This window comes from Haplochromis burtoni, unplaced genomic scaffold (assembly GCF_018398535.1).
Source record: "Haplochromis burtoni strain Fernald_Lab_line unplaced genomic scaffold, NCSU_Asbu1 Contig_60, whole genome shotgun sequence".
NCBI lineage: Eukaryota > Metazoa > Chordata > Actinopteri > Cichliformes > Cichlidae > Haplochromis > Haplochromis burtoni.
This window is the reverse complement of record NW_024582421.1, coordinates 1620032-1632526: the sequence shown is the minus strand read 5'-3', so window position 1 is coordinate 1632526 and position 12495 is coordinate 1620032. Positions and strand designations below refer to the sequence as shown.

The 12495-nt window shown below is 38.1% G+C and overlaps 1 protein-coding gene across 1 annotated transcript; it reads left to right on the top strand.

Annotated features, from left to right (window-relative positions):
- The first annotated feature begins 458 nt into the window (after positions 1–458).
- On the top strand, positions 459–7064 carry LOC102298052 (stonustoxin subunit beta). Its single transcript, XM_014338577.2, has 4 exons — positions 459–763; positions 1307–1483; positions 1743–1789; positions 2001–7064. Exons 1-4 carry the CDS (start codon positions 570–572, stop codon positions 2522–2524), a joined length of 942 nt encoding a protein of 313 aa, XP_014194063.1. The 5' UTR covers positions 459–569; the 3' UTR covers positions 2525–7064.
- Positions 7065–12495: the final 5431 nt, after the last annotated feature.

Sequence of the window (12495 nt, the reverse complement as noted above, 5' to 3'; positions counted from 1 at the left end):
TGATCAGACGGTGTTCCAGAGTGCTGACATGCTAGATTTTTTTTTAAGGCAAAGAAATGGGATATTCTTGAGTGTCAACTTATCTAAACCTGGTTTTTCGTTAAATATTAAACTGAATACAGAAAGGCTCACAGACAAACAGCAACTGAAGGTGGCTGCAGTAAAGGCCTGACAGAGCATCAAGGAAATGCAGCATCTGGTGACGTCCATGGGCTCTAGACTTAAAGCTATGACCAACAAATGGTCCAAATAAATAATCCTCTAAATAAAGAATTATTTGTAATATTTGGATTGAAAATTATGTTCTTTTGTGATATTAATTCTAAGCCTCTGAAAACTGCGAACTATGTTTAAAAGTGTCTGTAATTTCTAAAGTAAATGCAAAATTTTTGTAGATCTCCTTGAATCTAAGTGGAAACCCTCATCGTCTTAATTGTTCTATTTAAATTCCAAGGTAGAGCTATAAAAATTATGTTCTGTCCAACAACTAATTTATATAACTGTATACACTGGTATTTTAGTTACTTGAACATACTAGTGCAATGTAACAGTGCATAGCACTTTGCTGTATGTCTCATTTTCACAGGCTAACGTGGTGTGAGCTCTCTGAAAAAGCCTGCAGTGGTCTGACATCCTCAGTCCTAAGCTCTGCATTCTCAAACCTTTTGGAGTTGGACTTTAGCCATAATGATTTGCTTGATGTGGGTGTGCAGCATCTTGCAGATGGCCTGATGAGTTCGCACTGCAAACTGGAGATTCTGAAGTAAGTGTGGATAAATCAGACTGCCAGGGAGGTTTTTGTTGTCTTTTCCTGTTAGAAAATTAAAAGGTTTCCATATGGTACAAAGTATAACAGACTGTTAGGTTGCTGAGACGCTAGACTGTTTTTAGCCACATATGAACTTTTTTAGAGACAAATATTTTTTACACTTTAGTCAAAGTGTGCAGAAAAGCTGTACCTTATATGATTGCTTTCCATTACCATTATATCCTAAACCCAGACTAAAGGGGGATGAAGGGGGGTTTCTGAATATAGAATCCAATTAAATGGTCTACCTGGCCTCATACTTTATGTAAATAGGACATTAAATTTCTGTGAAAATTTTGTCAAGTTTACTAAAGCAGGGAAAACATTCACAGCATTCAAATATATTCACTGCAGTAACTTGATGTTAAAGAGAAGGTGATCATCTTATTAAAGACATTAATGTGTCATGTGTTTATTGAATCGTTTTTTGAGTGTTTCAAACCTTTATGAAAAAGTCAGAAAGACCATCAAAATAATTTCTCTCTATGTGTTCTGCAGATTGTCTGGTTGTCAGGTAACAGAGACAGGCTGCTCTTTCTTGGCCTCATCTCTCAAATCGAATGCAGCTTCCCTCCTGAAACATCTGGATCTGAGTTATAATCACCCAGGAGACCTTGGGACCAGAGAACTCACTGTTATAAAGGAAGATCCAGATATGAAGCTGAAGACACTGCTGTAAGTTATAAATATAATTGTCTATATAGTATATATAAATTAAAAGGCATTTATTTCTAATAATATAGAAGGATCTTTTTCTGGGCCTACGTCAACTTTAAAGCAAAATTATAATAGAACCTGAAGTAAAAACTCAATGTTTCATTTATAACATAAATTAAATTTGAAGTCATATTTTTTCCACTCTGTTTGAAAATTATTGCTGCACTACTTCCTCCCCCTACACCTAATACTATATATAAAATAAAATCTTTTACAGTTTGGACCATGGTGGAGAGCATCGGTTAAAGCCGGGGATAAAGAAGTGTAAGTTGGTCTCTGATCTTCAGCGTTTTGTCATGTAGTCACCAAGTTAAAGCTCCAGTTGCTCATTTTTGAAATCAAAATCACCAATTATAATTTGCTATACCTGCTAATGTTGTTTTGATTTGTTGCTTTGATTTACTTTTTTATGTATTTATATTTTGTGGTCTCTCCAGTACACAAACATATCAAATTCTTGCATTGTCTTTCTCAGATGGTGTAGAACTGAAGTTTGACGAAACTACGGCGAGCAAAAGGCTTATCCTAGAAGGAGACAGGAAAGTAAAAACTGTAAAGAATGTAGAGGATAAACCTGCACGACCTGAAAATGAGGACAGGTTCAAGAGGTCTCAGGTGTTTTGCGTCGAGGGACTGAAAGGTGTCTGCTACTGGGAAGTTGAACGGAGTGGGACGGTCTGCATTGCTGCAGCATACGAAAGAGTGGGTAGAAATTGGGACAGTAGTGGTGGCCTAGGATGCAATGAGTTGTCCTGGGGTCTGTACTGCTCTAAGACTAAATGCACTGCCTTGCATGGGAAGACATCAACAAAGCTGGAATTACCTTCCAGTAAAAAAATAGCAGTGCTCTTGGATTGGGAAGGTGGAATTCTGAGTTATTACAGTGTTTCATCAGAAAAGCTGAGCCTCATACACACCTTCCATGCAAAATTCACAGAGCCACTCTTCCCAGCATTCTGGTTTAAAACAGGCTCTGTGACCTTATGTGAGATAAACTAAATCACTGTGGTTGAAACAGGTTTGATAAACTGATCACCACAGATGTTCTTCGTATTTCATTCAATTAACATTTCAGTTCCTTAACATGAAAAATTACTTTGCTGTTTTTCTCTTTTAGATGTGACTTGTTTATAAATGATAATAAAGAAAAAAGAACAATGTAAAAAGAAAACTAAGCTTTTGCAATATCATAAAGTTACATTTGCACAACATCCAGAGGTCCTTAAAACGCACTAACCCATGGCAGTTGTAGATCTGCTATGATACAGGCAGCTCTGTATGTCAAAATAACGGACAGTCGCTGATTTCACTCATTTCTTTCTAAAACTTGTTTGTGTTTCCTTGTTTAATCACTTATATTTTTCTAAGTGTAAGATATCCTGATATCCTGATAACGATGATGAATATTACGAGTTTCAAGTATGTTTTTTTTTTTTTTTTTTACTTCAGTTCTGCCTTGTTCTTGTTTTCATTACTTTAATTTTATATTTTATAAATGACAATAAAGCAGAACATGTACAAGAAAGAATACATAACTGTATCCCTGTCAAATAATACTTACATTTCCTCTTGAACATTGACATTTTTTTGGTTTTTTGTTTTCACTTTCTAATGAAAAGATAGCTAACGTTTAAATTAACAGTGAGGTAAAATGGATGGATCGTTTTATTGTCAGTATCATCAGCAGTGAAGACTGATGGTCATATATAACTGTACATACAGAAACCTGACTTTTTGATATACATAGATATAAAAAAAATAAATCCACTGATTAAGGTCAGACTGTGCTTGAGAAATTGATGAAAAAATAATTTTGTTTTACCAAGTTTGAAAAAGAGAGAGAGAAAAAGATAAGGAAAGCGAGAGGCTTCAATAGTAAAAATTTATGGAGAGTTGATCCCAAAGCCAAATAAATGTATGCCAAAAAATATCAAAATGTCACACCTCACAGACTTGTTAAGGACAAATTACTCACATTTGACTTTGGCTCACATCACAGGATTAGGTTTTTATCAGGTGTGTTTCTTAACTGATACATCTGGAAACTTGAACACAAAAACACTTCTGAATGTCACCCGATGAGTGTTGTGGTTGGACTGTATCTACTGCCTTAGTCTTTATCTTCCTAATTATGTGTCAGTTGATCGCTTGTCCAGGTGGTATGTTCCTACATCCACGTCTGTCTTTGTCTCTGTCCAAATTTCTTTTTTCATTCACGCTTTCTAACATAATTTCAGTCGAGCGGCTGTCAGACACAATTTATTTCTCTTCTCTTCCATCTGGATCCTGATCAAACTTTACTGTGTTACACTGTGAAGAAGCCTGGTTGACTATAGGAATAATTAGGGGAGTAATGGCAGCTGCAGTCTTGGTATCCAGGTCTCAAACACATGCACAATCATAGACATTTACAGTACAATAATGTGATGTTAAAACAGCCCATTTCCCCTGACACATACGGTTATATTCATGGCAGTTGAGTCTGTTGGGAGTGATTATTTCCATCGGTGTCCACCGGACTGTAAGAAGAGAAGAGAAAAACTGAAATAAAGACCTTTTGCATTTACAGTAAGGTAAGCTTAGCAGCTTCCATGTCCAAAATTGTCTAAACCTTCTTAATGTTAAATTTGACTACTTTATTTCATTCTTTCCTCCCTAATCTTTGCTTAAAGTTACAGAGCATAACCAGTGATTTATTTCCTTTTTAGTTTGTGACCAGTTTGAGCCTTTCTGGTTAATCAAAGAGTAAAGAAACAATATTTCAAATATTCTAAAAATCACTGTTAAAACTAAACATCCTTACAGTGGGGACAGTTTGCATACTACTCAAGACACAGATTGTTTACTTAAAATTGGCACAGGCCATTGTGCATTTTAACATTATATTATTGTATGCATCCATCTTTTTTTTGTTTGGTTTTTTGTTTTGTTTTACCAAAATTCGCATCCAAGCTGGCATGTTTGGGCATTTTAATGTAGGAGGCAATGAATTACACATATAATATAGGAGTGGATGGTGGCTAGAATGAAAGCAGTTACAAAGGAAGGGATGGAAGTAGAAGAGAAAGGAAGCATCTGGGACAATGTGGCAACGAGCGAACTGAAGGCCTTTTTGCACCACAATCCAATTCATTGTTTCCATAAACCTATTTTTTGACTGAGTCTGTGAAGAGCCTTAAAGAAAATCACAATAAAAAATTTAGTTCCAGTTCTCACATCACGGGCCTTATAAAAGCAACAGACCTGTTTGATTTGCTTAGGATCTCTCCTGTTTCTGCTTCTTTCACTCCATACTATTGATCTGCTGCAGCTAATTGACAACACATTTAGGGCCCCTCACGCTCTTTCTGTCTCACTCTGCATCAGTCTCTTAAGATTTGTTTTGATTAGAGAGCTGCCTGAGCACGCTTTGAGTTGAATGAATGAATGGTTTGTGTGGGTTTACAACAGACTTTGTGAGAAATGTGTGGACGTCTCTGCTTTTGAACTGGAAAATGTACATTCCTTTTGCAATGATCAAAAAACCTTTTAAAACCCCACAGGCCCTGTTAAATGATTATGTTGACCTTTTTAATAGTGTATGAGCATCTACTGACTAATACAACATTTAATTAATTTTGGCTGATTTCCAGAAGTAAAGGTTTTTAAACTCATCAGGCAATGGATAATCTAGTCATGGCAGCAATAATGAGTTGTGTTGTTGAGGATACATGGAACTTTTGCTTTTGTAAAAACTGTTGTTTTTGCTGCTTCTAACCTTTGTTAGCTGCTGTTAGCTGGCTGTTGGTAGCTGCTGTTATTGAAACATTCTTTGAAGTGTTTGGACTGTGATGATTAGTGAATAAACTCTCATATGGTGTGAGACTGTAATTAAACTATATCGGAGAGAAAGAGAGATTTGTAGGATACTCAAGCCTAACATTAGCTAACATGTTAGCTTAAAACAGCTGTTGTTGTTTAGCTGTCAGCTGTCTGGAGACAGGAGGGTTGCATTTCTAATCCAGTGCATTCCAACCACTGTGCTGCGGCACATAGGTGTGCTGTGAGAAATGATCAGTTGTCTCGTGGAAGATTATCTGGTTCCACCTGGTACTCTAAGCAATCAGCGTGAGTAACAGGCAGAAAATTACATTAGCTTTCACTAGAGGGCAGTACTACCTGCTCTAATTAAATTGGTTGCAAACTGCCAGTAAAACAGAAGAAATTACATAATAGTCATGCTGTGAGTGAGACAATGCAGCACGTAATAACAATAGATAAATATTTGAAAGGAAAAAGTAGTCAATCTGACCTGGGTCCTGACCTTTTTATCACGAGGCTGATGGTGCAGATACAAACTGAAATACCCCCCAAGAAGCCTTCTCTGCCTAGCCATATGCATAAAACACAATTAGTCAGAAAAGGGATATCTTTCCCAGGACACTGTATTTAAATATGATGGGGAATATAGTGGCTTCCAAAAACTGAACCTATGTATTTTTAGTGGATTAATTTGTTAATTCAAAATTTGTTTGAAGATCTGAAACTTCTATGTGACAAAAATGTAAGAAAAGAAGTCAGGAAGAGGAAAAGGACTTTTTCACAGTACTCTCTGTGTTTCTGCAGACTGCAGCAGCCCACCTCTGCCCTCCACAGATGAGCCACAACCACACCCTGGTCTATGGAGTTTATGAGAGGCATCTGCCACTTCCAGTTCCTCATTTATCAATGAGCAGGTTTACTGTTGTGAAGGGAAACTTTTTAACCCAGACCACTATATTATCCTAAATTTAACCAATTAGACTGTGATAACTAAAATGAATCAAGAAATATCCACTGCATAAAAATACCAGGAAGTGAAAGTAAAAAGCAAGTTAATAAAAGCAAACTAGAAGTGAAAAGGACCAAAGTGCAGAACACAATCCTTGTCTTACTTTGTTGGGATCCTACGGCAATTTTGTGGAAGAGAAAGAACTGAGAAGAAGACAGATTTGGAAAGTGAAGCAGGTTGTGAGTGAAAAAGTGGTGTCGTGGCCAAAAAGCTCCTGCTTTGTTAATGCACTGTGTGCAGGCGTGTTGGCACTCACAGCATTTTAGGTCATTTCTGACTGAAAGTTCTCACAGATTACATCTCCACTGACAGTCTGACCCTGGAGAACAACTCATGATGTGAATGTTAAAACAAGGAACACATCCTGGTTCCACTCCTGACCTGATGTGCCGGGAAACTCTGGAATCCTTAGTTTTTGTTTTCTAACCACAGGCTGACATACGATGATGCAGAGGAGGAGTCGGATAGTCTGAAGAAGTTTGTGAGAACTTGCTAACAAACTAATTTTAGCACATTAGCTAGGAAAGCCTTGATGTTGACAACCTCAGTTTAATAAAACAGGCAAGTTGAACAGGATGTTCCTCAACCACTTCCAATGTGAAGAATTAATTTTTCATTAATACTTCTACTCCTCCTGTCGATATTGACCACATTACCATGGTGTACATTGCTCAATTAAAGAGCTAAATGTAAAATTTCATGCTGCTTTTATTAAAAGAATCTTACTAAAAAATACTCATGTTTTTACAACTAGTGCGTTTATGTGTAAGTTGAATTTTGCTGATTTAGTTGATTTAAGGGCAGCACGGTGGCACGGTGGTTAGCACTGTTACCTCACAGCAAGAAGGTCCTGAGATCAATTCCACCATCAGGCCGGGGTCTTTCTGTGTGGAGTTTGCATGTTCTCCCCGTGTTTGCGTGGGTTCTCTCCGGGTACTCCGGCTTCCTCCCACCGTCCAAAGACATGCAGCTTGTGGGGATAGGTTAATTGGATAATCCAACTTGCCACTAGGTGTGAATGTGCGAGTGAATGTGAGTGTGAATGGTTGTCTGTCCCTATGTGTTAGCCCTGCGACAGACTGGCGACCTGTCCAGGGTGTACCCCGCCTTTCGCCCTATGACAGCTGGGATAGGCTCCAGCGCCCCCCGCGACCCTGAAAAAGGATAAGCGGAAGCGAATGGATGGATGGATGGATAGTTGATTTAAAGAACGCAAAGCTGAATTGTTTTGCACATCTTTGGGTTGCTTATTAATTATTTCACATTTATATACTTACCTATTACCTATTTTGTTGTCTGTGAAGGTTCTCAGTCATCCAGGTCATCGTAGTCTAAGGACCATGGAAAGAAAAGCGTCTGGACTTCTTTGAGTTGCTTGAAGACGTTTCACCTCTCATCCGAGAAGCTTCTTCAGTTCTAAGGGTCAAATGGTGGAGAGTCCCAGATTTAAACCCAGTGGGAGTTTCCCCCCAAAGAGGGACAAAGGACCCCCTGATGATCCTCTACCTAATCACATGAGCCAAGATGTGTAAGCGGGTGTGGGTCACAATCAGCCAGGGTTTCGGGTAAGCTCATTGTGAAACCTGGCCCCACCCCATCATGTGATTTCCTGAGGTCAGATGGCCCAGGATGTGAATGGGCGTTAAGGCGTCTGGGAAGGGATCTCAAAACTGGATTATAGATGGCAGACAGTTGGTGTCGTAAACCACCGCCTCTGTTCAAAGATGGTCGCTCACAGTGGACGTAAACTGTGAGCGACCAACTGTCCTTAGACTACCCATTTTGTTATTAAACATGCAAGCTATATGTGTTTGAAACATATAAGGAAACAAACCATACAGGAAAATATTCAAATGACTTTTTATACCCACTACAGTAGGAACTTTTTTTCCCATAAAATACTTAAATTGCTGGTTGAACTTCAAATCCTTATCTTAACCACTTCTGCTATTAAGGGTCTTTAAATCAAAACAATGCCATAATTTCAAGACCTCTTGAAACAACATAGAACCTCTAAAGCTGCCGTCTTAAGAACGATTACAGATGAAAACCTGTCTGTGGTAAGTCAGACAGAAAGTTTTAGTTTAATTCATGTTACATTTATATTTGAATGATTGAATGATTCTGATTAAACTGCCACAAGTAATGCTAGCTCATACATGGCAATCGTTAACGTGCGATTAGATGAGTTGACCTATATGGCTTCATCAAAGCAAAAACAGCAACAATACTGCTACTAATATTAATAATAATAATAATATGTCTTTCTGAGGATGTCATTGAGTGTAAACTTTCCCAGTAATAATGTTTCAATGTTTCCTATTATACCTTCAAAATGAACATTATTTGTTCTTAACCATAAAACCATACCAAGGTAAATGTTGCTTAAAATATCCTCATTTTTCCACATTTTCTGCATTTCATTCACTGCTCTCTGATATAGGCTCATAAATCTGTGTGGGGAGCTGTGATTTACTATCTTTCACAGTCTATTCATGATTTCACTCTTCTTCAGCCAGCACCAAATATTTCAACTTGAACATCTCTCTCAACATTAACCTGGTCATTCATTCAGAACAATGATTTGTGAGTCTAGTCAGTGTGGTCTGTGTCTGTAAGTGTCTCTCTTTAACAAGCTTGTTGGTTCATTGCTATAAAACCTGTTCACGGGGTCAGCTATGTCAGGCGTGCTGGATTTAAAACCAGAGCCACGTTAGAACTAAAAAGGAGCCCTGAAGGCTGGCGAGTTAGTATGCTGCACTTAAGTGAGCAGAATTCAAGTATTTCAACTCTGACATCATGTGAATGAATGGAAATAAGCCCTTTCACCACTCTTCCCTACCGACACATCATGCCTCTGCCCTGTAGCTTGTAAGGACAAAGTAAATTAGACTCTGATTGGTGCAGATTTGTAGGTATCACATGTTTGTGTATTAGTGTGTTTCTGTGTGAATAAATTACCTTTAGGCTCCAAAGTTTTTATGTTAATTAATACTTTGCTAAACACAATGTGTTGAACGTTTGTACATGTATTTGTGTATGCGTGTGTGAGTGTGTGGAAGCACATGTGTGTGTGTCTTCCAGCTGCCATTTAATCCATCCATCAGGTCAGGTTGCGCATCCACTGTGCTTCCCGCATTCCTCCACCTTCCCAGGGCCCTGTGGACCCAGGGTGCAGGGCTGCAGGGTGTTTCCATGGTGCTGGGGTGATAGGGTCACCCCCTTTGCTACATCACTGATTGAATGAGAACTGAAGGGCTGAGATAGAGAGTTGTCCAGAGGCAGAGAAGACGAACGTCGATGTCTTAAAGTTGCAATCATCATGGCTAACCCAGGTCTTAAATTTGTTCTACTAAAATTAGTGTCTTTCCAGCAAGGACTGACAAAAATGTTTACTTCCAAAACTCAAATGGATTACAATACATAATAACATGAATCTGAAGAAATCTCTGTTTGTTCAAGCCTAAAATTAACATTGGATTGCTGTGATCTGTGAGCCCTCAGTCAGTATGAACCATAAAATGTACAAAGCATTTAAAAAACAAAAAGGTAACATTGGCATACATAGTTTTTTCTCTGATTCTGCCTGTTGTTACTTCATCCAGATATCTATTGCATATGGCCAAGATATATTACTGACATACGGACCCATATGAACGTCTCTTGGGGAGACGTAGCGTGCAGTCTTGGCAACGACAGGAAACTCTGGAAAGTCCATATTGTAAAGTTATGTTACCATCATTACATGCTACATGTTTTTTCTAAACACACTTGTAAAGTCAAAACACAAATGATTTAGCCGTCATTATGATGTCATAGATAAAACCATATGTGAATACTGACTCATATTTTCATTTAGTGTTTTTAGAGTGGACAGGCCTTGAAAAGCTGTCAAGGTTAATAATGATGTGGTACCCTTGAACTTCTAAAAAAGCTTTGTACTGTCCTTTTGTATCAGCAGAAGAAGCACGAACAAAGTTGACTGGCTGCAGTGGATAAATAGTCCTGTCACAGTGTTTTTAAGTAGATCTGTTGACCATCTTTCTGCATGTATGACATATATATGTCTGCTTCAACTGCTGAATTATTGTTCATATAAGTTTTGTTTGCCCACCAGGTAAGAAGCAACAAATCCTTAGGCTTAAGCTTGAAAATTATAGCTTATCTGCCCAAGACTCTATATGTCTCTTTAAACTGTGATCTACTATGGTTGAGTGTGACTCGAACCAAACCCAAGTTCCAAAGCAAACTGAAGACATGGACAGGGCAAACCTAAACAGCAAACCCAAAGCAGGTGGAGGATAGTTCGAAGGAGTTTTAATAATCCTACTAATGCTTTTCAATCCGTTGAGCTTATTTGTGTTAGCATTTGGTTGAAACATGAGTTGGGACCACAGAAAATATCATACCAGACCAAAATTAATTTGGATGGAGATGTAAATATATCCACCACGTGTATGGGGTATTGACGTGATGCTCTGATGTTGGAGTCTCACTGCGTGGATTCAGTCTCAGTAATCTGTCTCATCTCCCCATCGTGGGACATGATATGTACTTATTTACATAACATGGCCACATATTTAAGAGTCAAGAGCAGAACATGTGTGTATGTGTTTCCCTCAGGTAGTGTACATTTAAATATTAAAGACAATTATTGTCTGTCTGTTTCTCTCTCTCTCGTACACACCCACACTAAGCCTAAACCTGGCCCTTTCTCTAACCTTAAACCTAAAGTTGTATGATTTACGTTATGGGGACTTACTCTTTGTCCCATAAGGGAGGTGGATGCTCACAATGTGACTATGTAAACAGATGAATGTCTCCACAACACAAGTAATATAATCATTGGAACATACGCACACATATATGCACACAAGGGTGGTGTTGATTACTCATGTCTAAACACAGCATGTTTGATGAGGGTCGCCTCCGGCCTGCAGGTAAAGAGTAACTAACTGGTTCCAGATTGTGTGTGTGTGTGTGTGTCTGCTTTACTGGCATACAAATTGTCAAATTTGTAACTGAAGTTAGTTAAAAGTTAGGTTCACGTTAACTTTAACAACATCTGATAGCTTTACTTTTTCCTGCTCATAACTTGGAGTTTCCCTTTTTCTTTTCCTTTCCTTTGCTTGTAGAAAAGTTTTGTTTTGCTCCCACCCCCTGCTGACCACAGCTACATTATCTTAATTTGCAGCCAGTAAGCTAATTTTACTCAGTATAACCTCTCACATAATGAAATAGGAAAACCCTGTGTTAATATCATGCCATGAGCTACAGCGAGCCATAGATCTGAATTCAAAATGTGTCTCTTAAGGAATCATATTTGACTTGACCCAGACTTAAAACTGACCTACGTTCCTTCTGTTAAACTGTGACCTTCATGCCTGTGGATACACACGTGTCAAAACAACATTTATCACCTCTGGAACGGCCGCTATTCCCCGAGCACTCTCCTCATTTCTTTTCATCCCTCCCTGCTCCCTTCATCTGTTTTCTCTTTCCTTGTAGTTTCTATTATCCCTACACTCCCTCTTTTGTCTTTCCTCCCCATGATCTACTTCATTTTTCCCCTGATTACAACAGCAAACATTTTAATTTTTTTCTAATTATATTTTTGCATGTATTTATTTAACCTCCTAAGACCCAAACTCTTCCACGACATGCATTTTTAATTTCTCTTTGATATTTGGGCATATATGGGCCCGATGAATGTAAAAACAAAGAATTACCATATTTTTTTTAACCTTATTTTTGTTTTTAAGAAAAATGAGAGCCACAAATGAGGATATTCATTTAAAATTTTGATAGAACAGTAGCAGTATAATGTCCTTGTAAGTGGATATCAGGCCCATGTAGAGCAAAATTGAGTATCTTGGTCTAAATAACCCAAAATGTGATGTCCACATATGTGGACGCCAGGTCCTAGGAGGTTAAGAAAAATGCATATTTTTTAATATCTTGTTTGCTGTACATATAGACTCTTGACTGATTTCCAGGGGTTTCTCCACATAATCTACAGGTTGTCTGGAATAATGTGTCTTAATGCATTAGCAGCATACCCAACAATGATGGATCATTGCAGCTATTACTGGTTTCATATCATGTGATTGTGTTTAAAATCCAACTTTCTGCTTTTTCTTTTTATACATAAAGAAAAAGA

Coding starts and splice junctions, on each gene's coding strand:
- LOC102298052 (XM_014338577.2), top strand. CDS start 570: ATGTCTCATTTTCACAGGCTAACGTGGTGTGAGCTCTCTGAAAAAGCC. Junction 1,484..1,742: donor ATGAAGCTGAAGACACTGCT/GTAAGTTATAAA, acceptor AATCTTTTACAG/TTTGGACCATGGTGGAGAGC. Junction 1,790..2,000: donor AAAGCCGGGGATAAAGAAGT/GTAAGTTGGTCT, acceptor TGTCTTTCTCAG/ATGGTGTAGAACTGAAGTTT.